This window comes from Pongo abelii, chromosome 1 (genome assembly GCF_028885655.2).
Source record: "Pongo abelii isolate AG06213 chromosome 1, NHGRI_mPonAbe1-v2.0_pri, whole genome shotgun sequence".
In the NCBI taxonomy this organism is placed as follows: domain Eukaryota; kingdom Metazoa; phylum Chordata; class Mammalia; order Primates; family Hominidae; genus Pongo; species Pongo abelii.
In genome coordinates, this window is record NC_071985.2 from 226,509,343 (window position 1) to 226,534,625 (window position 25,283).

The window sequence follows — 25,283 nt, forward strand, 5'->3', positions numbered from 1 at the left end:
ACAATCTGATACTGTTATTTATTTTGTTGCTCCAAGTGTTCCAGCTTTGGCCATCAGGAGCTCTTTCCGGCTGACCCTTGTGCCCCTCTGACGTGCCCTCATCTTTTTTTCTTCCTTTTAGCACTTCCTTCCTTTCTGGCATTACAAGATGCTCCAGATTCATCTCTCATTTCCCCTGTGCCAATCCTAGAACTGTCCATTTCTCTAAGGAGTGGAGCTTTGGTTCTTTTTATTGGAGAATGGTATTTAGAAACGAAGATCTGGGTGCTGAGCGTTCACTGCTATTGAGGTATCACTGCTTCTAGGCCTTCTCGATGGGCAAAGCTAGGAAATATACATATGTGTAGTATCCATGTATGTACACTTATCTATAGTTATTTCTGTATCTACCTGTATACACACTAATGTAAACATGAGTTCCTACTGATGTCTCCGTGTCTACTACAGCACTGCAGGGTTTATTAGAGTCTTCTGAGGGTATTTTTTTTTTTTTAGAGCTGCAGTCTTGCTATGTTGCCCAGACTGGTCCTGAACTCCTGGCCTCAAGCTATCCTCCTGTCTGCCTCAGCCTTCCAAAGTGCTACAATTACAGGCATGAGCCACCATGCCCAGCTGGCATTTTAAAAATAGATCAAATGATGATGAAAGTAACTGTGTGTGTTACCTAGCTGTAATAAACCGATATATGAAATGCTGAAAAGAAACCTTACTGACATATTAAACTAAAAAAAGAGACCTTCAGGTTTAATTCCTGTATCTCAAAAGTATAAGCATAGGGTATAGTATAGTAGTATATTCATTTACCTTATTATACTTCAATTCTTAGTTTCCAACAATATTAGAAAGCATAAGTATAAATAGAAATAGACTCATAATCCCAGAATAGCTTTGAGTATTACAACGATCAAGAAGAAGATGAAAAAACTCTTCCAAACAATAACTGGCCCAAGGGTCAAGGAATGGTTAGTTGGGGCTTCAGATTCCCTTTTCTTTTGCTGGGTCGACCCCATCTTAGCCTCTCCATCAGGGCTGTTCCACGAAGTGTCACACAGCACAGTCATGGGACATCTTTTCCTCTTTCTCTGACAGGGGTTCCTAACCTTCAAAGGGACTCACTTTAAAATGTTCCAAATTAATATTCACTTAAATGTTTAAAATTCCTTAGCAATGTTTTCAAGACAGAGACAATTTCATGAAATCAGACACCCACAGTGTGTTCTAAGTTTAGAAGGGCTGGGATTTGCTGCTGTAAAAGTGGAGAATCCCGAGTGTCTGGGTGTCTGCTGTGAGTGAGAAAGTGTCTATGCCAGGAAACCAGCTCCTAGCCAGATTTCCCAGGCCCTCAGGCCCCAGCAGCACCTACTGCTTCCTCTAGATTTTACACAACTCACTTTCAATCTTCAAATCCAACCAATTTTCCTGGTTGTACTGAGCAATACACCAGGGCGTGGTTCCTGATATTTTATCAGATAATTTACATGGTGGTTCACACTTGTGATCCCAACACTTTGGGAGGCTGAGGTGGGCGGATCACCTGAGGTCGGGAGTTCAAGACCAGCCTGGCCAACATAGTGAAACCCCATCTCTAATAAAAATACACTGCACTCCAGCCTGGGCGATGGAGCGAGGCTCTGTCTCAAAAAAATAAATAAATAAAAATAAAGTAAAATAAATCCCTCCTCCTGAACATACAAAATAAAATGTGAACTCTTTGTTGTGACACAGAATGGACTGTTGTTGACCAACTATCCCAGGCTATGTTTCTAGGGTTCTCTCATAACTCAATGTTCTCCAAAATTCCTGGCTCACGACCAGGAATCCTATTTACCTCTGGGCCTCTGCCGAGGCCAACCTTTCTCCTCATCCACCTGGTGAACTTCTCAACTCTTCAGAGTGTGGCTCAGACATCACTCCAATATTATTAATAATAATAACAGCAGCTACTGGACATCTACAGTAGGCCAGACATTCTACATGGATTATGTCTAATCCTCAAAATGACTCTGAAATAAAGATTTCCCCCTTCATTTTCGGAAAAGGAAGCTGATGCTAAGAAAATTTGTTACTTACCCAAGAGCATACCACTTGTAAGTATCAGGGCAGAGATTTGAACACAGACTGGACTCCAGACCAATGTTCTTTCTGCTATGCCTGGTAAACCTTCCACATTTTGCCCTGGGTCCTAACAGTACTGAGCAAATGAAGGGATAGTTCTTTTCCTACGTGTCATTCCTGCTAGAGGCTAGAATGTGAGCTTTTTGAAAGCAGGGACCTTGTCTTGCATCCCTAGCACCATTCAGAAAGTGAGTGCGTGTGGAAAGGATTATTTTCTAATTTAAGCTCCTGGAAGCCTATTTATTGATGAGGTCATCCAAACTCTGGGGCAAGAACCTGAGCAGCCTCCGCTCCCCACGGTGCAGCCCAGGTGACTCATACACCAGTGAGCAGCTTTATCACCTGTCCAGGGGCAAGAGAGGATGGTCAAAGTGATCCAAGGCCAGCAGAGCTGACTTGGAAAGCAAATGTCTGCCCGGCTGGCTGCCATCTGCTTTAAGCTCAGGGAAGGAAACCACGCAGCTACAGTGAAGACTCTGGAAGCAAGGCTGGGAATGCGCTGACTTCTTCACAGGCACACACTGGAACTTCCCAGCAGCGTCACTTTTCTATAGCCACTGAGTTTCGCATGAAAAATACCAACCCCTAACTTTGGCCTGGTGGCTCACGCCTGTAATCCCAGCACTTTAGGAGGCTGAGGCAGGCGGATCACTTGAGGTCAGCGGTTTGAGACCAGCCTGGCCAATGTGGTGAGCCCCGTCTGTACTAAAAATACAAAATTTAGCCAGGCATGGTGGTAGACGCCTGTAGTCCTAGCCACTCAGGAGGCTGAGGCAGGAGAATTGCTTGAACCCGGGAGAGGGAGGTTGCAATGAGCCGAGATCGCACCACTGCACTCCAGCCTGGGAGACAAAGTGAGACTCTGCCTCAAAAACAAAACAAAACAAACAAACAAACAAAAAAAACACCCAACCCCTAACTTTGAGATGTTCTCCCTTTTCAAGAGAAAAATGGACTATTTGGAATACAAATGACTGGCAGCCCCCCTCAATGAAAGGAGTGGCTTTCGTTAGTTACCAAGGTGTTTAACAAGTCAGCCAGGTTCAAGTGTTGTATAAACATGAGGTTTCGATCGGGTTAAACAAAAAGAACACTTTCTAGAACAGCCCCAGAAAGTGTCCATGAATATGAATGCCTGCACATCAGCTAATGAATAATATCGGCAAACATGAGAACTTGTTATTACAACTGCTGAGCTGAGCCACCTCAGGTCTTGTTGCCAGAGGAGAAGAAGAAGTTTTGCCTTGGCAGGTAAGTGAATGAAGAAGCAATCGTCAAATACCATCTGCTATTTTAAAACACGTTATTTGTAGCTCAAGTGCACATGTGCTCTCCCACTGCCATCCATCTCTCATTCCACTTACAGCCCTTGGCTGCCCTGGCAGGGAGAGCTGAGGAGGCAAAGGAGGCATGCCTGCAACTATTTCTGTAGAGCACTGTGAGCGCTGCTTAGGAAGTCTCCTAAATTTTTTAGGAAGCTCAGAAGGACAGGGAAAATGAAGTCACTTAATTCCCTCCCAGAATAAATGGGGCCACGAGAGTATATTAAGCTGCTCCTCCCGGGCAAGCCGTTTAAGATGTCCAAGTGCAGAGGGAAGGGTAAGGGCCGGGTGGAGATAAGGCACAAGCTGTACCACTCTGATTTTCCAAAGCAATGGCTAAATTTAGCCGTAGAAAAAACCGCCATACTCCACTTTTTAAAAACTCTCTGACTCTGTATATCAAAACACTAGAAATGGCAATGAGCAATGCTGCTTAGGCCTTATTCATTTGTCATAATTCTGCATCCATACTTCTTCCTGGTCTTGGTTTTACACTATCCCCATATTCAGTCTTGGACTCGTTAAGAAAAATCATTCAGGATGCTTCCAAAACAATGGACCAACAGTGATTAGACAAAATGTTACAAGGGCAGCAAAGCAAACTGACAATCATCTCTCATTTGAAATCTTTCAATACTAGAGCTAGGGGTGTCTCAGGGTGAAAATCTCAAACCTATTCTCCAAGGAACATTCAGGCAGCCACATCACAACACAGTCTCGGGCACCGACGGAACCTCCACCACGCAGGAGCCAACTCTGCTGTCAGTGAAGTAACAAATCCAACTAAAGACAAAGGTAGTAAAACTGCAGCTAATTAGCATGAAGCACAAAAGAGATTTGGAACTCCCATACAGATTCTGTACCCACCTTTAAAGAGTCTACAAAAGAGGAGAACATCTTAAAGTCGGCTAACTTTGAAGAAAGCAACAAGTTTGGAGCACACTGCCTCAACAGTTTCAGTGCACAGTGAAAATCCGAAATATTATAAACAAGAATTGAGACATTCTAAAGTAAGACTAGTGAAATGAATGCAGAAGAACGGAGAAAGCGTATTACTCGTAAGACTAATGAGGTCTTTAAAAAAAAAAAAAAAAAGTGCTGACCGGGCTCATGCCTGTAATCCCAGCACTTTGGGAGGCCGAGGCAGGGGGATCACCCGAAGTCATGAGTTCAAGATCAGCCTGAGAAACATGGGGAAACCCGTCTCTACTAAAAACACAAAAAGTAGCTGGGCATGGTAGCATGTGCCTGTATTCTCAGCTACTCGGGAGGCTGAGGCAGGAGAATCGCCTGAACCCGGGGGGGCAGAAGTTGCAGCGAGCTGAGATGGCACCACTGCACTCCAGCCTGGGTGACAGAGCAAGACCCTGTCTCAAAAAAAAAAAAAAAAAAAGTGCTGTAATGAGACCTGGAGATGAACAATGAATGATCTAACCTGGATATGAAGGCGTGATTTAAATGGGTTATATAAAGGAAAATGGAAAATGAAAATCCTAACACTTGAGAAAGGAAACTGCAAAGACAGAAACGACAAAGTGCGCAGGAATTGTCAGGAGGTATGGATACAATAACTAAGCACCAGCGGATTGTTCGGTGGCGCCCAGCATGATCAAAACACCACTTGAAATCCTTGGGGAATAACTATGGAGAATCCGGCCAGAACAGACCCATTCCACAAATGTTTACGGAATGCCCACTGTGTTTACGGAATGCCCACTGCTGGCTAAGACTGCGCCAAGGCTCTAGGGAACTAAGGGTGAACAAGACAACTCAAGTTGTTAGCCACCGGGACTACAAAAACCCAACACGATATGAGACTTTGTCTCCAGAAACTCAGTCTCATATACATGAACGTAAAGAGAAATTGTGTTGGCTCAGTGAGGCCAGTGGCTACGTTCATCCCAGTCACTGCTACATTCCTGAGGCCTAGCAGAAATTCCTGGTGCACAGTAGGCCCTCTGTAAATATTTATTGACTAAATGATTTAATTTCAACTATTGGAAATATACAACGTGAACTTCAAGAAGGACAAGGTACAGAATAACAAGTAGAACAAATATTTGTTTCCATGAGTCATTTCTATGATGGGCTTTTTTTCAGCCAAGTTATTAAAAGGAGCTCCTTCATGGCCACCTTTTAGCTAATAAGAACATATCAGTTTTTATTTTTTTATTTTTCTTTTTAGACAGGGTCTCACTTTGCTGCTCAGGCAGGAGTGCAGTGGTGCAAACATGGCTCACCACAGCCTCTACCTCCTGCCTTAGCCTCCTAAGTAGCTGGGACCACAGGCATGCACCACCACGCCTGGCTAATTTTTTGTATTTTTGGTAGAGGTAGGGTTTCACTATGTTGCCGAGGCTAATCTCAAACTCCTGGGCTCAAGTGATCCTCTTGCCTCAGCCTCCCAAAGTGCTGAGATTACAGGTGTGAGCCACTACGCCTGGCCCCAAATTTTTTTTATATGGACATAAATTGTACGTATTTATTGCCTACAACCTGATGTTTTGAAGTACATGAACGTTGTGGAAAGATTAAATCTAGCTAATTAACAAATGTACTACATAGTAATGCACTATGTACAAATGTTCTTCGGAGTACATTTGTTCATTAAATAAAGACACAGCTATCATTTTTGTGGTGAGGGCATTTAACGTCTACCCTCTTAGCAATGTTCAGGAATATATCATGATGAACTCGAGTCACCAGGCGGTACAATAATCTCTTGAACTGATTCCTCCTGTCTAACTGTAAATACACATTCTCTGACAAACGTCTCCCCAACGTCCCCATTCCCAGCCTTTGGTAACGACTATTCTATTGTCCACTGCCATGAGATCAACTTTTTAAGACTCTGCCTAGAAGTGAGATCACGTGGCATTTGTCTTTCTGTGCCTGGCTTACTTCACTTCATAGAATGCTGTCCATATTCAGCTCTGACATTGGCAATGGCAGGATTTCATTCTATTGTATGGCTGAATAGTACTCCACTGTAGACACAGACCACATTTTCCTTACACATTCATCCACAGATGGACACTCAGGGTGCTACCGTATCCTGGCTATTGTGAACAGTGTTGCAATAAACACCGGAGTGCAGATCTCTCTCTGACATCCTAATTTCATTTCCTTTGGCTACAGACCCAGTGGTGGGATTGCTGGATCCTCATTAGCTGTGCCAAGCTCATTCTCCATACATTATTTAGGACTGCTATTGGCAAGGCTTGGCTCTCAGAACTAACTGTAGGGGGACCATCTGCACAGACGGTCCTAACTGTCTTGCTAACTTGTGAGAGTTAAAGCCCAAGACGTTCCAAAAATATGTATTTTTCTAAATACTGGATTCTACATGAGAGACTTCTGTTCCAGAACTCACAAGTTTATTAATTATAATGTTTTTCATAGTGCTATAAAATCTGGAAAACATATAGGTAAATAAGTCCTTCCCAACTTAGTAGAATGAAATGTACATATTTTAAAATAAATAGCTGTATTCTGGATAAAATATCTGTCCAATATTTTATCTTTATTATTAGGGGCTAATAAAATAGGTCCTAAGGGATAAAATGATTTAAGAATATTAGCTGGGCACAGTGTCTCATGCCTGTAATCCCAGCACTTTGAGGCTGAGGCAGGAGGATCACTTGAACTCAGGAGCTGGAGACCAGCCTGGGCCACATAGTAAGACCCTATCTCAACAAAACATAAAAAAATTAGCTGGGCATGGTGGCATGGACCTGTAGTCCCAGCTACTCTGGAGGCTGAGATGGGGGGATCACGTGAGCCCAGAAGGTGGAGGCCACAGTGAGCTTCGATCATGCCGCTGCACTCCAGCCCGGGCAACAGAGTGAGACCCTGTTTCAAAAACAAAATACAACAAAGCAAAACAATTTTATAATTCATCATAGACCCTTCTGATAAATAGATGATATTTTTAAAAAGTCAATATACCACGTAAATATTTTATTCAGAAATAAACTATTTCCCCAAGGGAAGTACAGGGTTTTAGAAAATTTTTAGTCATTAAGCTTCTTCCGAGTAGTGTCATGATACCTGTGAGGATTCTTTCATGTCTCAGCTCCATATGCCACATCAGAATACATCAACGACTGCTCTCCCATGCTGGCACGGCACTCAGTTCCTCTGAGTATCCCCTGGCACCCTACGCCTAGACCAGAGTCATCCGTCGATTTTTGCAAATTTCAAATCAGTGAGGCCTGAACAAATGTATAAATTACTGAGGCCAGCATTAAAGCATCCCTTGGATTACGCAGAAAAGCAAAACACTTAAAGGTGCTTTCTGTGAAAGGGGGATGTGGCTGGCACAGTGGCTACACCTGTAATCCCAGCACTTTGGGAGGCTGAGGTGGGAGGATCACTTGAGCCCAGGAGTTCAAGGCTGCAGTGAGCCATGATTGTGCCACTGCATTCCAGTCTGGCCCAGAGAGAGAGACTGTGCCTCAAGGAAAAAAAAAAGTGTGTGTGGCTATGGGATGCAGCTTGACTTCATCCAGTTTCAGGGGATATGCAATCTGCAGATCCTTACAGAACCCCCCCAAGTGGTTGAGGAAGCAGTTAAATAATGGAACAAAACGTTAATAGCCAACTCCGGTGGCACTGTGCACTGTTTCTGAGAATCCTCTCTCTCGAATCCCTAATACCTCCAGATGCTCCTTAGTCTGTTCTCTGCTCTTCCCCTCTTTTCCTGATTTTCCTTCCCTGTCCCAGCCCATTCCCCCAAGCCTCTTTATTTCCCTTCCTGCTCTCACTTAACTGGTAACAATCCTGTGTGAGGTGGCTAACAAAAATACTTGTGATTAATAGCAGATTAGGCAAAATCAGGACTCATGATGTTACAGACAAGAATAAAAGAAAGCTCCGGTAAAACTGTTTCACAGAAAACAGACTAAACCCTCCAAAATGGTGAAATGTGAGTCCCAAATTGGGCTGAACGTAACAAACAAAGCAAAAAGGGGGCAGTGAGTTTCAAGATCACACTACGTCAGTTGCTTTGGATAGCATGACTTTCCTTGGTACTAGGATCGAAATAAATTTCTCCCATAGGTCCTAATAAGAAGGATGCTGTGGGCCAAACGTGGTGGCTCACACCTGTAATCCCAGCACTTTGGGAGGCCGAGGTGGGCAGATCACCTGAGGTCAGAGTTTGAGACCAGCCTGACCAACATGGTGAAACTCCGTCTCTGCTAAAAATACAAAAATCAGCCAGGTGTGGTGACATGCACCTGGAGTCCCAGCTACTCGGGAGGCTGAGGCAAGAGAATCACCTGAACCCAGGAGGCAGAGGCTTGCAGTGAGCCAAGATCGTGCCCAAAGCCAGAGCCTGGGTGACAAGGCAAGACTCTGTCTCCAAAAAAAAAAAAAAAGATGCTGTGATTTAATAGATTTCAACATCCTTGCGACAAAAGCACTACTAGGTTTCAAGTGACTGTTTATTACTGTTTGGTATTAAAGAACACCAAAGCACCATTTCATCAAAGTCCAATGTCGTCCAACTTCACAGCTCTCTGATGCTCTGATGAATTGGCTTAAAGGTAGACCATTCAGAGGAATACATGCTGATTTCTAAATCTGAATGTAGATGAGTTGGATGTTCTAAATTTCTTGAAGGAAAAGCTTTCTATAGTTCATTGGTTTTAAGTTGCATATTACTAAATCACTCGCAACATTCTCTTCTGCAGGTCAGTGGGCCTTCACTTTTCAAGAAGTCTCTTTACTGCAATGAAATAACATGTTATTTTCTTCTGTTTTCAGAAATGAATGTATCTGGAGTTTGGCTAAAAGTCAGTGTCTTGCATAGATAATATCTTTCCACAATTCGTGGTGGAAAGAGAGTAGCTGCCCATTTTTAAATCTGTTCAACCATAAATAATCAAGTGATTATTCATAACTTGTTATGAATAACACTCAGCCCCTGTTCATAACTTGGCCTCTTCAGTGTGGACCCCTGAGTGGCTGCGGTGCTCACCGGGCAATATCCCCTATGCTGATACGAAATATACAGATAAGAGAAATTTAAGAGAAACTGAACTTCCCTTGTTAGAAAAGAGCCCTTAATGACAATTCTTACGCTTTTTGTTCAGGGGCTCTTTGACAATTATAAAGGCTGAGTCCTCTCCTAGAAACATACGTACATATAAGATCTTGTATTCAATTTCAGGGGGCTCAAAGAACCATACCACAGCTCAGAACTATTTTGTGAGGATGGTCTATCTGCTGAAGCATTTCCCAGGTTGCATTCTGTAGAACATTTCCCATGAGCTATTGATCAGCAGACACAAAATGCTGTATCAAAGATGTTTTGGAAATACTAGGTGAAACACAAATAAACACATTTACACCTCATTGAGGGAAGACTTTTCTGAACCCTAATATGCTAACAGACGCTATAAATTGATAATCGCCAATAGTAGGTGTGTTTCTTAAACTTATGTGAAACTTTTTGTGGGGTGGGGGCTGGGGGGCAGTTCTTATAGGCATTTCCTGAAACTAATGTTCCCACAGAAGAGTTTGGGAAGGAAACTAGCCCTAAGGATACCTTTCTGATATAGACAATCTCCGAGTTAGGAAAGTCTTGGTCCATACTCTTCCTCTTCCTCTTCCTCTTTCTCTCATCAGGCTCTGGTACTACTCCAGCGTAGCGCAGACTCCAGTAAAACTACGTGGATGAGTGGTGCGTGCCAACCAGAGATCAGTGTGGGAAATGGTTTGACCCATTGTCTCCTCACTACCATTGCCTCTCTCCCAACTCAGGAGACTCCCTCACTCACTCTGTGTGGTCAGTCCATTCCACTTCAGACAACCTTTGACAGACAGAATCACTTCTTTAACCCACCCTCTCCTGATACGGTTTGGCTGTGTTTCCACCCAAATCTCATCTTGAATGGTAGCTCCTATAATCCCCATGTGTCGTGGGCAGGACCCAGTCGGAGGTAACTGAATCATGAGGGTGGATTTTTCCCGTGCTGTTCTCGTGATAGTGAATAAGACTCATGAGATCTGATGGTTTTATAAAGGGCAATTCCCCTGGACACGTCCTCTCACCTGCTGCCATGTAAGACGACGTGCCTTTGCTCCTCCTTCGCTTTCTGCCATGATTGTGAAGCCACCCCAGCTGTGTGGAACTGAGTCCATTAAACCTCTTTTTCTCTGTAAATTACCCAGTCTTGAGTATTTTCTCATAGCAGCATGAAAATGGACTAATACATTTCCCTATCCTTGTTTTACTTATCCGAGGCACCTCAGAAAGATTTCTCTCACTCTCTTTCTTTGTTCCATTTGGGAATAAAAGTAAGATTGAGCTGGATGTGGTGGCTCCAGCCTGTAATCCTAGCACTTGGGGAGGCGAGGCAGGTGGACTGCTTGAGCTCAGGAGTTCAAGACCAGCCTGGGCAACATATGAAACCCTGTCTCTACAAAAAATCCAAAAACTAGCCAGGCACAGTGATGCACACCTGTAGTCCCTGTTACTTGGGAGGCTGAGGTGGGAGGATCACTTGAGCCTGGGCAGCGGGAGTTGCAGTGAGCCGAGATCGCACCACTACACTTTGGCCTGGGCATCAGAGTCAGACCCTGTCTCAAAAAAAAAAAAAAAAAAGTAATTATAATGAATAATGTTGGAGTTAGGTTATCAATAAATTTATATTACTTATTCTATCCAACTTTACTCTAAAACATTAGAGAACTAGACTGTATTTTCAGAGAACCATTTTGAGTTCTACCCTGTGAATTAAGAATCTTCACCAAAACTGTTGCCATTTACCAAAGTTATTTTATATATTTCCTTATTTAAGCAGCATCACTTAATACATCAATTCTTTCACTTGTTTTGCAACACATACTTGTATATTATATATTGATAGACTTTATAGATTATGTAGTTCAATGTTTTATAATATGCATATATATGTGTGCACACACATTATTTTAATTATTTCTCTCCCGCAAATGCAGAGTATCTATAGTGGGTCCCAAAAGGTTTTTGTTCTCAGGCTAGCCTGGGAACCTACCTGCCATTTATTGCACTGTTTTTCTGGGAAATATTACTCAACTGACTTAAAAGCTTTCAGAATCATCAGTTTTAGGCCAAGTACTTCCTATTTTTTACATCACTAGATAAAACATCTTACACACACATGCGCGCCAGGGGCATTGGTTCTGGCTAGAGTGACATCGTTTCTTTCACTAGAAAAGAGGATATTTAAATAAATTCTTTGGTGATTAATCCAAACCACAGTGTATAATACTAAGGAATTGAACCATACTTTCTGGAAATGGTCCTAGAAATTGTTGGTCAATATCCATTTAAAGATTCACTAAAAGGTGATGGGTTCTGGTTCCTCTTTCTCATTTAAAATGGGACCATGAGAATAAAAGCAAGGAAGAAAGCCCTAGAGTGAGTTTCTGTAGCTTCAGGATGGTGTTTTCTTTAGGACTATGACAATCAAGTGTGAAGACCAAAACCTATTGGTTCCTTCACAGTTGGCCCCCCTAGCATCCCTTCCTTCATCCCTGATCAGGGCACCTTGCTTCTTCCTTGGGGAGCGCAATGGACTGAATGTTATGTCTTCCTAAAATTCCTATGTTGAAATCCCAACTCCCAACGTGATGGTATTAGGAAGTGGGACCTCTGGAAGGTGATTAGGTCTTGAGAGTACAGCCCTCATGAATGGGATTATATATGGGTGCCCTTATAAAAGGGACACCAGAGAGCAACTTGCCCTCTTTCCACCTTGTAAGGATACAGCAAGAAGTTGGCAGTCTACAACCCAGAAGTGACCCTCACCATGCTGGCACTGATCTTGGACTTTCAGCCTCCAGAACTATGAGAAATAAATTTCTGTTGTTTACAGGACACCTGTCCATGGTACTTTGTTAGAGCAGCCTGAACTAAGGAACTGCACCTGGTTGAGGTGGCACAGAGCCCAATTCTTAGCTCCAGGGATGTATGAGCCAGACCTTATGAATGACAGGACCATGTCCCCCTTATTCAAGAGATTAGACATGTGACTCAAGATGGGCCAATAAGAGATGAGACATTTGCTGGAACTACAGGGAAAGAAGAGCTGTCTTCCTGGAGACATCTGGTAATTTGGCAGATGATAAGCCTGTAGCTCAGAGTGGGCCATCTTGCTGCCATATTGGGGACCCTTCCCTGCTTGAGAATAAAATTAACATAGAGGAGGAGAGTGGGTTGGGGGCAGTGGGGGAGGCCTAATGACATCATTGCGCATCTAGAGCCAGTTCTATCTGAAGATAACACTAATTCTGGACTTCATAAGAGTCAATAAATTCCTTTTTTTTTTTTTTTTTTTTTTGAGACAGGGTCTCGCTCTGTCACCCAGGCTGGAGTGCAGTGGTGTAATCGTGGCTCACCCCAGCATCAAACTCCTGGGCTCAAGCAATCCTCCTGCTTCAGCCTCCCGAGTAGCTGGGACTACAGGCATGTGCCACTGTGTCCAGCTATTTGTTTTAAACTTTTTTAAAAGATGAGGTCTTGCTATGTTGCCTAGGCTAGTCTCAGACTCCTAGCCTCAAAGAGATCCTCCTGCCTTGACCTCCCAAAGTGCTGGGATTACAGGTGTGAGCCACCACACGGCCAAGTTCCTTTTTTTGTGTAAGCCAGTCTGAGGTGGAGTTCTGCCACTTGCAGCTGGAAGAGGAGTCTACAGTCAATCTATTGTCCGGGTGCAGTGGCTCACACCTGTAATCCCAGCACTTTGGGAAGCTGAGGCGGATGGCTGCAGTGAGCCAAGATGGTGCTATTGCACTCCAGTCTGGGTGACACAGTGAGACACTGTCTGAAAAAATAATATTAAAAAAAAGTAAATAAAAAGTCAATCTATTAACTGAAATGTAGATCCTTTTGCTAAATAATTAGAAAAGTTCTGCTTCCACTTACAAATAAAAAATTGTTATTCAATACCACTAAATATACCTTAGTATACAAATGTTATTAATCTACAAAACATGTGATAAATGGCAGTAGCAATAAACTGTCTTGCTTATTCGAAACACTGATTCAATGTTGACTGCCCAAACATTCAGTAAGACAAGGAAAGGTATACTGAGCTCTGGCCTGGCTGGAGACTATCTGTTGAATTCATACATATGGAGGTATCTTAATTCTTTCAGGCCTTAGGTGACTGCTAAATGCGGCGTCATAACAGACACATACCATAGAAAAGAATCACAGCAGAACAGCTGAATTGAGAGAATTAGGAAATATCTAGTCTAGTGGCTTTCAACTTTTTTAAACTGTGGTCCACAGAAAGAAATAGAAGGCAGCACACACACTCCCATATGGAAACAGAAAAGCTTCCCAAATCAACACTTACCCTTACTATGTGCAATGCACTCTGATTTTAAAATCTGATGATGGTGACCATGCTTTTCTGAACCACTAATGGGTTTGGAAAACAGGTAAGAGAGCCGGAGATACAAGGTAATTTACATAAGGTTTCTCACTGAGTGAATGGTAGAGCTGAAACACCCAGTGCCCATCCTGCTATATTACATGAAAGAAAACAGCTGTTACCTACACACATCCCTAGACAGTGGGCTTCTGGACAATATTCTCAGTCTGGGAAAATGATTCAGGGGTCAGGCCTATTTTACACTGGTACAGTGTCCAGGATTTTTAGGGCCACCTCAAGACCACTTAAGTGAAAACTCACATCCACCAGTTGGCTTTAGACTCACATCCACAGATTGATTTTCGACTCCTCTCACTCCTCCCCGAACTGACCTGCATGGGAGATCATTTGGAGTTTGTGCCTAAATGACCAACAAGCAAGACTGAAGCGAAGGCACGGAGTAGGATCAAGTTTGTCTTGGGCTTGAAGAAACACATTTCATTACAAGTCTCCTCACCCTACCCAATGAGTAGCATCACGCTGGATAACTTCTTTGCCAACTAACAATATTCATGAAACTTCAACTCCCAGGTGGCATTATGCTAGGCATAGTAGAAGATACAGCTTAGGTGCCGCCCCTCCACACCCCATAAACAGCTGTTAATCTAATCTGGGAGGTGAGAAAAAAAGCTTCATTAATAAATGACTTGAGTGAGGCTCAGAGGAAAAAAGAGACAGAATTTAACATGGAGTATGGGTGACGGTAGGCACACCAGCACACCAGCCTGGCTGCGTGTGACAGAGGGCTCATGCCGTGTGGCTGGGGATGGGGCGCGGCCAGCTGGAGAGTGAAACATGATGTATGGGGCAGTGAAAGTCAGGTGAAACAAGAAAGGTGAAAAAATGGAGAGAATGATTAATTTTAGTGGTTGATAAATATTAGTTTAATATAATGGAGAAATTTATTTACGTGGCTTATCATCACTTTCCACATTACAAAAACATTATGTAGCTTTATGACCAGCACTTTAACTCCTAGAAACATTTACCCTCATTAAACTCCTTATACTTTACCTTCCTCAAAGTAATATTTAATTATTAGTTTTAATTTGCTAAGCAACTGATGTACAGTAGGTGCTTCAAAGATGAGCTGACTAGTCTCTCCATATCACGTCTAAAGCTATGCTCTATTTTCAATGTTTACAAGACAATATAAAATTAAGCAAATCACAGGGATCACGATACTTTATAAACTAAAATTCCAGTTAGTCTATCAAAGGAACTTTACTGAAATGAAGCATTACACAAGATCATACTGGCATTCTCCCCCTCAACTATCTTTTTCTTTTTCTTTTTTTTTGAATCAGGGTCTTGCTGTTGCCCAGGCTGCATAGCAGTGGCATGATCATGGCTCACTGCAGCCTTGAACTCCTGGGCTCAAGCGATCCTTCTGCCTTGGCCTCCCAAAGTGCAGAGATTAGAGGTGAAAGCCACCATGCCTGGCTATTTTTTGTTTTGTTTTGTTGAGATGGAGTCTCGCTCTGTTGCTCAGGATGGAGTGCAATGGCACGATCACAGCTCACTGCAACCTCCACCTACTGGGCTCAGGCGATCCTCCCACCTCAGCCTCCTGAGTAGCTGGGACTGTAGGCATGCACCCCCACACCTGGCTAATTTTTGTATTTTTTGTAGAGACGGGGTTTCTCCATGTTGCCCAGGCTGGTCTTGAACTCCTAGGCTCAAGCAATCCACCTGCCTGGGCCTCCCAAAGTGCTAGAATTACAAGTGTCAGCCACCACACTTGGCCCTATTTTTAAAGTTACTATTCACAACCTATCATACCATGGTTTTAATGAGTCACCTGCTGTACTGCTTGTGGGGTGAAGAGTAACTATCTCCTGATGGCGATGGCATCTCCTTGTCTGCCTGTCATGTTAAGCCAAATGCAGTCACATAAGAGAATAGCAAAGAAAAGATGGTCATTCGACTTCAGGGCAATTCATTTAAGAAGAGGATAAGACTCTAACTGAAGGTCTCCATGACTATGAACGCCAACATCCCCATGACATGATGTGACACTACCCATTGGTGTCACCCAGCAGGCTAATAAGCACTTCTGAAATGTTAAATGTGAGTAATAATAACATGTGGTTTTTAATGTAATTCAATACATCACATCTGGACTTTTCCCACCATCACGCCTGTAATCTCAGCACTTTGGGAGGCAAAGGCGGGTGGATCACTTGAGCTCAGGAGTTTGAGCCCAGCCTGGGCAACATGGAGAAACCTCATCTCTACAAAAAATACGACAAATTAGCTGGGCATGGTCGTGGGTGCCTGTAGTCCCAGCTACCCAGGAGACTGAGGTGGGAGGATCACCTGAGCCCGGGAGGTGGAGGCTGCACTGAACCATAATCATGCCACTGCACTCCAGCCTGGGCGACAGAGTGAAACCTGTTTCAAAAAGAGCCTCACACCTTTCACTCGGAAAACTTTCATGTCAACCAATTCTTTAACTTTGCTATCTTTCTCATATTAAGTAAATAATTCTCAGTTCCACTTGTTATTCACGTACTGGATTCTAGAACAGCCCCACATGAATATACTGCAGCAATGACAGCTCTTAGTAAAGGCCCAGTTCAGTCCTAAATAGAAGACTAAAGAAAAGCCTGGGCCGCGCGCGGTGGCTCACGCCTGTAATCCCACCACTTTGGGAGGCTGAGGCAGGCAGATCACAAGGTCAGGAGTTCAAGACCAGCCTGGCCAACATAGTGAAACCCCATTTCTACCAAAATACAAAAATGAGCTGGGCGTGGTGGCGCGCACCTGTAGTCCCAGCTACTCGAGAGACTGAGGCAGGAGAATCACTTGAACCCGGGAGGTGCAGGTTGTGGTGAGCCGGGATCATGCCACTGCACTCCAGCCTGGGCAACAGAGCGAGACTCCGTCTCAAAAAAAAAAAAAAATTAGCCTGAAATAATGCATCCGCCAGGGTATCACCAAAGCCAAATTCTTAAATAATACAAACAAGACTGTTATTAACGAGTACATGAAATACTGTATTTCCATTTGAGTTGTTCAGATTATAATTAATCAGGATGACCTCATCAAGGTCTCTCCGGAATACACAGCAGTTCTCGGCTTCTTTTCACTACTAGGTTAAATTTATTTAGGAAATGCATACGCTGTAAGTAAATGCTATTTTCTAGAACATTAAACATTATTACTCTCTAAATCTAATACAAAAAAAGAGAAACATAAATTTATTTGCTAGTGTCTTAATTCTGGTCTTGGAATAATAACTTTTTTTTTTTTTTCTAAACACACAGCAGGAAAAGTGCTTCTGCATAATGCATTTCTCTTGATCCGGTTCCCAGCAATAGTTTCTCGCTAAGACACAGATTCTGTAGGGAAACGGAATACTTCAGCTCCTCAAGGTAGTAAGAGAAAAAGATTACTTGTATGTATAGCCAGACATTTTATCGATAAAACTTGGGAGCACGATTTTAAAAAGTCAGGGGTTGGCCTCACTGGTGGAAAAAATATAATGCACATTCAAGCAACCAAACACAGGAGGCACTTCTGTAGTTATCTGAGGGCACCTTTCACGTTTACTGAGTCGGCTTCCAGGATTACATACTTCAGGCTGCCAACAGAAATCCTATCACGTAAAAGCGGGCAAAATAGAAAATGGACTTTAAAATTGTCGACCTTCCCTGGTGAGGCAACTGATTAAGAAGATAGTCTGCAAGAATATCATCACTTCAGAAATTTATTCTGATACCTGATTCGTAGAGAAATGCTTTTGATGTCTGCAGTAATCTACAGAGATCGAAAAAGTCTCAAACACCAGAACGCCATCAGCGCCACCTCTAAAGAGGCGCAATGCCTAGAAACCCAATCACCAGAGCTCCGAAAATGCAAAAAGGCCACCCCGAGCGTCTATCCTGGCCCATCTGCGCGTGGAAAGTGCTCTCTGGTCGCCAGTCTCCAGGGAAGCAAAGCTCTCAGAAGTTCCTCCGAGCCTTCCATCCACTTTCAGGACTGCACTGTGCACGCGGGTGAATCGAGCGTCCCTCCGCTCCCCCGGGCTATAGTTAGACACAGTCTCCCGCCGCCCCATCCCGCACCCGCTGAGGAGCGCAGGGCTGTGCCCACACCTCGCCCCGCACCTGCCCGCCCAGGGACACCGGGAGCCCCGCGGGCCCCGCCGCGGGAAGGAGGCGGCGCTGGGTCCCAAAAGCCCGTGGCGAGGAGGAGCCGCGCGCCCCAACACACTCGCCGCAGGCCGGGCCCCCGCGCGCCCCGACGCCGCCCCAGCCCCGCCCGCGCGCGCCCGACACGCTCGTCCCCGCCCTCGCTCCCGCACAGACACACGCGCGCGTCCTCGCACCGAGCCAGAAGCGCATCCGGCCCGCGCTCGCACCCAGACACGCGTGGCTCACACCCGCCGCTCACGTCCCTCGCACAAACACACACGAGCGCTCCTCACGCCCTCGGCCACTCCAGACACACGGCCCCGGGCCCCACGCAGGCTCGGGCGTCGACACACCCTCGCGGCATGGACACGCGTGTCTCCCACCCACTCCTCGGCCAAACGCACCCCCTCCCCACAGCCCCTCACCCTTGCTCCTCACACTCACTCCCCACTCTCGCCCCAGAAACACGCCCCCCACACCGGGCCCGCCGCATCCCCACACTCCCCACTCGCGCCAGAAACGCGCGCACCCTCGCGGCCCTTCCCCGCCGCGCGTAAACACGCCCGGCCCGCGCACGCCCTCCCGGCCTGGCCCCGCACACTCGCGCCAGAAACACGCGTGGCCGCGCACCACGCCCCCGGCCCGCGAGCACGCGTGCCCCCCACGCCCCGGCCCCGCCCTCGCCCCGCGCGCGCCCCCGCCGGCCGCCGCCCTCGCCCGCACGCGCCCTCCGCCTAACCCCGCGCCGCCGCGCACTCACCCGGACCCGCTGAGCTCGGCTCCCGCTCGTCAGGCTTGCGCCGAGCCGCCGCTCACTGGCTCCTACGCCCCGCCCGGCCCGGCCCGGCCCGGCCCGGCCCGGCCCGGCCCCGCGCCCGCTCAGCTTCACTCGCCGCAGCTGGAACGACTCGCGGGCTCCGGGTACCGCTGTCTCCCCGCCACTGCCCGAGTGCGCCGCCCGAACCAATGGCGGGGCGCGGCGGTGAGCTCACCGGACCCGACCCCGCCCCCCAGGCCGCGTGGCCCAATCGGAGGACGCGACGTCACCCGGAGCCGGGCAGAAGCTGGTGCGGGGCGCGGAGCCGCTCGGCGCGGGGACTGCGCCGGAACTGCGCCCGAGCCGCGCTGGACGGCGGGGCCCCGGCCGGAGGGTGCGGGCGGAGCGCGGCCCGGGCGTACCCGCGCGAGACCCGGGCCCCCGGTCCCTCGCGACGCGGTCCCCGCCGCTCTGCCCGCCCGGCTCAGCGCGGCCCGCGAATGGGGCGGCCACGGTCCCCTCGAGGCCGGGACGGCTCGGAGCCCGACGGCTGCGCCCGCTGCCCGGGCCGACGGCCCCCGGAGCCCCACGCGGACCGCCCGTTCCCCTTCCCGCGGGGCCGCCCCGCGCCCGCCCTGCCCGGCTCCCCGCGCCGTCGGGGCCGCCCGAAGCTCCGCGCCGAGGGCCCGCGTTCCCGGGCTCGGGCTCCCTGCGCGGTCCCGGCGCGCCCTGCGGCGGCGGCGTCTGCAATGCAGCCGGCGGGAGGAGCCGGAGCTGCGCAACGAGCGGGGGAGCGTGGGGGCCGGGAGGGAGGGGGCCGGGGCCCGAGGACCCGGGGAGGGCCAGGGCGGGGCGGAGGACGGTGGGCGGGGACGGTGGCGGCGGCTCCGGCTTTGGGGAGGGGGTGCGGCGCTGGACCCCCTTAGCTGGAGTGCAGGCCTCCGCCCACCCTTTGGGTCTGACCTCCGCGTTCCAAAGTTCCAGGTCCAGCCCTGCGCACTTGGGGACTTCTGCGTGAGGGTCTCTCGCCCCGGCCACAAATCCCGAGCCGCACCTCTTAATCGAGGCTCAGGCGTCCCGAGCGGATCCCGCTTTCTTTTTTCCCTGTGCTGTTTGCAGTCCCACGGCCTCGCACAGAGAAAGTGCCTGACCCCAAGACTTGTGATGAGACCGCCTATTTTGTTTTTGTTATGTACTAATAGATATAGATATATAGATAACAGTCAATTATCTGTAAAATCGGCCATGTCTCTGCCACCTGGGTAAAAAGGTGTCTCGAAATTGGGGGCGGAGTCTCTTTTCTGACCCTACCCAAACGCACACAGAAACAACCCCAACATTTGCAGAGCCCTTAAGCCTGTACACCCAATGAGGAATCGCTGGTTAGAGGCCGCGTGAAGGACACCCTGACCAAGCTGGGTCCTGCCCATGCTGGTAGATCGTCCATGGCTTCCCTTGGGGGCTGTCACCCACTGTAAACCTGAGCAAGTTCATCTCCTGTTCCGAAGCCTGCCCTGGCAAAGCCCCAGTACATATTCCAATCCTGCTCTAGGTCAGTATTCCCACTGCACCTGTTTACCCCTCGCCCGCCCCCCGGGTCACCACGCAGGACCCCTTGCACGTCCCCCCCCCACGCCGCAACTTTGCTATGCACTTCCTCCCCTTTATCTGCTAGGGAGACTCCTATGCATTCATCAAGGTCCAGCTCAAATCTGGCCACCCTCAGTGGCTTTTCCTGACGCCCTCAGCAGAACCCTCCAGCTTTGTTATGTGTTGGTGTTGCAGTACACAGTGAGTGAGTTCTGTTTGTCTCCAGGGCGGCAATGAAAGGGTAGTCATCAGGGACACATGGACTCGGGAAACCAACCCCCTGGGTTCAGAGTGGGCTCGTTGCTAGCTGTGTGCCCCACTGTCTGTGCCTTCATATCTATGGTGCGGGAGTTAAAGGAATCAGTAGGTGGAAGGTGCATGTACCAGTGCCTGGCACTGATGTACCTTCAATCAAAGTTAGCTACCGTTGCCAGCTTTGTCAAAACGGGGTACTTGGGGGCGAGGAGGAGTGGCTGGAGGCTGGGGTTGGGGTGGCTTCTGGGTTTCTGGTGCTGTTTTAATCTCGACCTGGGCACTGGTTTTAGTTTGTGAAAAATCATTGAGTTGCATACTTAGAATATGTGCACTTTTCCATATGTCCATCATACATTAATATAAAGTGTTTCTAGAAGTTAGTTGTTTTTCACTAAGAGCAAGACAGCCCTCATCTCCTTGAGAACAAGAACAAAGCCTGACTTATCCCAGCAGCTTGCACAGTGCTGGCGGGGCACACTGTAAGTGCTCAGCTGATGGTCGTTGAATTGCTCTGAATGGATTGTGAGCAAGAGACCAGCAGGGGTGGAGGCTGACAGGAGAGACAGCGCCTGCCTCTGTACTCTAAAGTGCCAGGGAACTCGTGGTGATTTGGATCCAGTTCAGGCACCTGAAACCCAGTTAAAGAGAAGGAATCTTCAGTCTTTTCTCTCTCAGGTGGGGAAGTTCTTTTTCCTGTTGTTGTTTTTGTTGTTGTTTGTTTGTTTTGGCAGACACAAGTTTCAGCCCTGGCATCCCAGCTTCTGAGGAGGGGCCTCAGGGGTACCCATGACCCCTCACCCTTCCTCCAGCAGCCCCACCTCTGCCGAGCAGGTGGGACAGGTGGGGTCATGGCTGCAGCAGCCCAGGAGGCACTGGCTGAGCCCTGCTGAGTGGGTTGGGGTCAGGAGCCTGGGGTGACGTTTCTGCATGGGGAATGTCCTGGTACTGTTTCTCGGCTGGGCTCGTTTTTCTCCTGGAGTGCCTACCACTTTGAGTCCTCACCACCACAGGAGCAGGAGGCTTCCTTGGGTCCCTTTCTTGGAAAGTCAGGCAGAGCTAGGGCGGGATGAGCTGGGTGCTCCTGAGGCGAGCCCCGACAGCTGCCAGCGCCCTAGAACTGAATCTCCACAGGTGGTTCCTTGTGGTATTCATGTTCTTTCTTCCAAGTTAGAAAATGAGAGAATAAGGCACTCGTGTGATTCAAGCATATTGTTACACTGGGTTTTTATGGGACTTTGAGCATACCTGGGTTGTTTTGTAAAATAGAGAAAAAGAATACTCAGTTATGAGTCCATTGGCAGTACCCAGGTTAAGTGCAATTTTTGTCCTTTAAAGCAGATACAGCCAGGCACAGTGGCTCACATCTGTAATCCCAGTACTTTTAGGAGGCTGAGGCAGGAGGATCACTGGAACCCAGGAGTTCGAGACCAGCCTGGGCAACATAGTGAGACCTCCTCTCTACAATTTTTTTTAAAAAAATTAGCTGGGTGTGGTGGTGTGTGTCTGTAGTCCTAGCTATTTGGGAGGCTGCGGCGAGAGGATTGCTTGAACCCAGGAGGTTGAGGCTGCAGTAAGCCATGATCACACCACTGCATTCCAGCCTGGGCAACAGAGCAAGACCCTGTCTCAAAAAGGGGGAGAAAAAAAGCAGATACAGGGAATTGATATATCAGCCCTAACCCTGCTGAGGGTCTCAGGATGAACTCAGGGGGTGGATCCTGTTGCAGAGGAGGAAGAAGGGAATTTCAGTCTGTTGGATGCCTGTTATCTGCCTGCTGTTGTGCTAGGCACTCACATACACTGCTGCAAATTCTCCTGCAAGCAGGATATTCTATAGAGGGTAAGACAAAAGTTTCAAAAAGTCAGATAACTTGCTCAAAGCCACACAGCTGGAAAGCAGTGGATCTGGGTTTCACTTCAGAGCCTGTGTTCATTCTGCCCTATTCCAAGCACCTAAAAACTCTTACCATTAAGTAGATATCATTTGTTTAACAGAACAGTCTGAAAATTTCTACAAAGGATTTTTTTTTTTTTTTTTGAGACAGGATCCCACTCTGTTGCCCAGGCTGGAGAGCAATGGTATGATCTTGGCTCGATGCAGCCTCAGTCTCTACAAAGGAATTTTACTACAATGATTAAAGTTCAAGATGCACAACAGAAAGTCCACACCAACTGATTTCATTACACCTGTTACATTTCAATACACTCCAGGGAAATGGTAGTCATTAATATTATATACCAAATATCTCTGGTTGCTATCCCTGGGGGTGCTTTGCACTGGCCTGAACCCTTTGAAGTTAGATGTGACCATGTGACTTTCTTGAGCCAATGAAACATGAGTAAATCTGATGTGTATTATTACAGATAGAAGCTTTAAGAGCCAGTGACCTGCCCACCACATTCTTTCCCCCGGCCCTGGCAATTGTGCAACCTTGTTTATAGGAAGAGGTAGCCTCTGCCAGCCTGGGCCCCTGTGTGACTATGATGAGTAGGGCCCTCCCTAGCAGTTGTAGTTGGACTTGTAGCATGAATGAGAAATCCAGTCCTGAGATTGAATTGGTTGTTACTGCAGTATAATCTAACCTCTCCTGTCTGATAAGAAATCAGATGTTTCTGTATATATCAACTTCCAGTAAAAGAAAAAATCATAAGATTCTGCTTAAACTAAGTGACAATTTAAAAATAAGAGCAAGATGCATATTCAGTATATCTTTAAGGCTTGAAGAAATAGAAAATATTTTAAAAAGCCACAGGTAAAGCTGACAAGGCAATTCAATGGGGAAAGAATCATCTTCAACAAATGGGGCTAGGACAATGGGCTATCCACATGAAAAAGAATGAAGTTGAACCCCTGCCTCACACCATATATAAAATGTAACTCAAAGTGGATCAAAGACCTAAATATAAGAGGTAAAGCTACAAAACTCTTGGAAAAAAAATACGGCAGTAAACCTTCATGACCTTGGATTTGGCGATAGTTTCTTAAATATATCAAAAGCACAAGCAACCAAAGGAAAAAATAAATAAATTGAACATTATCAAAATTGAGAAACTCTTTGCTTCAAAGGGCAACATCAAGAAGTAAAAAGACATTTCACTAAAAGGGAGAAAATATTTGCAAGTCTCATATTTCATAAGGGACTTGTATCTCGAATATAAAGAGAACTCTTACAGCTCAAAAATAAAAAGCAAAGAACCCAGTTTTTAAAATGGGCAAAGTATCTGAATAGACATTTCTCCAAAGAAAATCAATAATAAGGGCAATAATCAATAATGCTCAACATTTGATTTGAGGAAATCAAAGTCACTGAGGAAATGCATATCAAAACCACAATGAGATACCACTTCACACCCACTCAGTGACTATAATCACAAAGAAAGACAATAACAAGCGTTGGCAAGGATGTGGAGAAATTTGAACTTTTTACACTGGTGGTGGAAATGTAAAATGGCACAGCTACTTAGGAAAACAGTCTGGCAGTTCTTCAAAAGGTTAATTATAAAGTTATGATGTGACCCAGCCATTCCATTCCTAGGTATATATCCAAGAGAATGAAAAGAGATGTCCATACATATGGACATTTACTTAGCAATAAAAATAAGGAAATACTGATTCATGCTACAACATGGGTGAACCTTAAAAACATCATGCTAAGTGCAAGAAGCCAGCCACAAGTCCCTACATTGTATTATATCATTTATAGAAAATGTCCAGATTAGGAAAGTTTATGGTGACAGAAAATAGATCAATAATTGCCTAGGGAGGGTGGTGGAGGGGTGGGCACCAGGATTTTTCTTGGGGGATGAAAATGTTGTAAAATTAGTTTGTGGTGATGACTGCACAACCCTGTGAAAACACTCAGAAACTTTGTACTTCAAATAGGTAAATTGTATGGTATGTTAATTATGTCTCAATAAAGCTGTAACACACACACATAGACAGAGGAGAAGAGAAAGAGAATGAAGAAGTATAGAATAGAAATCAATGGATTTAACTTGAGAAAAGAAGACTGACTGACGGAAAAAGCTAGGCCCAGGTCAGGAGAGTCTGATGGCTGATCCTCCCAGTGAGTCGGTCTGGGCCTATGTGGGGTACAGTGGCAGGAGGGGAATCTGAATAGACAGGCCCTGTCCCGTGACTACTCAGTGAGGAGATGAGTCTGGCACAGGGGAGGCCCTGAGTCACAACGATGGTGATGCCCAGGGCAGAAGATGTCAGAAGACAGGCAGTTTCTCACGGTGCTTCTGAAGGTCGTGAAAAAGCCAGAGGTGAGTCTGTGAAGTCCCTGCTGGCCATGATGATGTCCCTGACAGCTGGGGATCCTGGTGAGAACAGCATTCAGAACTTGGGATTCTCCTTGCAGATCACAACGGTTGGCTGACTCGGGGAAAGGGGGAGCTTTGCAGAGAGCCTCAGACATCTCCAGCTGAGCTGCACCTGTCAAGGCCCCTGAGCCGTCCAGGAAGAAGGAGGCACTGAGGTGGGGAATGGGGTCCTGGCCTGGGGTCAGCAGCCTGGGCTCTGGTTCCAGTTCCGCACCCCCCCTTGCCCCCCAGAACTACCTGTATGGCAAGCTCCTTTCCCTTCCTGTGCCTCAGTTTCCTCCTCTGTAAAATCAGTTTAGACTACACTGCAAGATTGTCCAGCCCGCAGCCAGTGGGCCGCATGCCAGCC

General features: G+C 46.6%; 1 protein-coding gene across 11 annotated transcripts in view; it reads right to left on the reverse strand.

Moving 5' to 3' along the window:
- Positions 1-25,283, reverse strand: part of CAMTA1 (calmodulin binding transcription activator 1) — a 979,133-nt gene that overhangs the window by 46,478 nt on the left and 907,372 nt on the right. The window contains exon 1 of one of the 11 annotated variants that reach the window (XM_054557111.2): positions 18,767-18,980. The exons of 9 other annotated variants lie outside the window; for them this stretch is intronic. Coding sequence is in view for 1 of the 2 variants with exons in the window: in XM_063720228.1 (XP_063576298.1) it covers positions 9,146-9,168 (23 nt within the window). In the remaining variant the exon portion in view is untranslated. Of the gene's footprint in view, positions 1-454; positions 9,169-18,766; positions 18,981-25,283 lie in introns of those variants that run through there. One more of the 11 variants, XM_063720228.1, reaches the window with a different exon arrangement.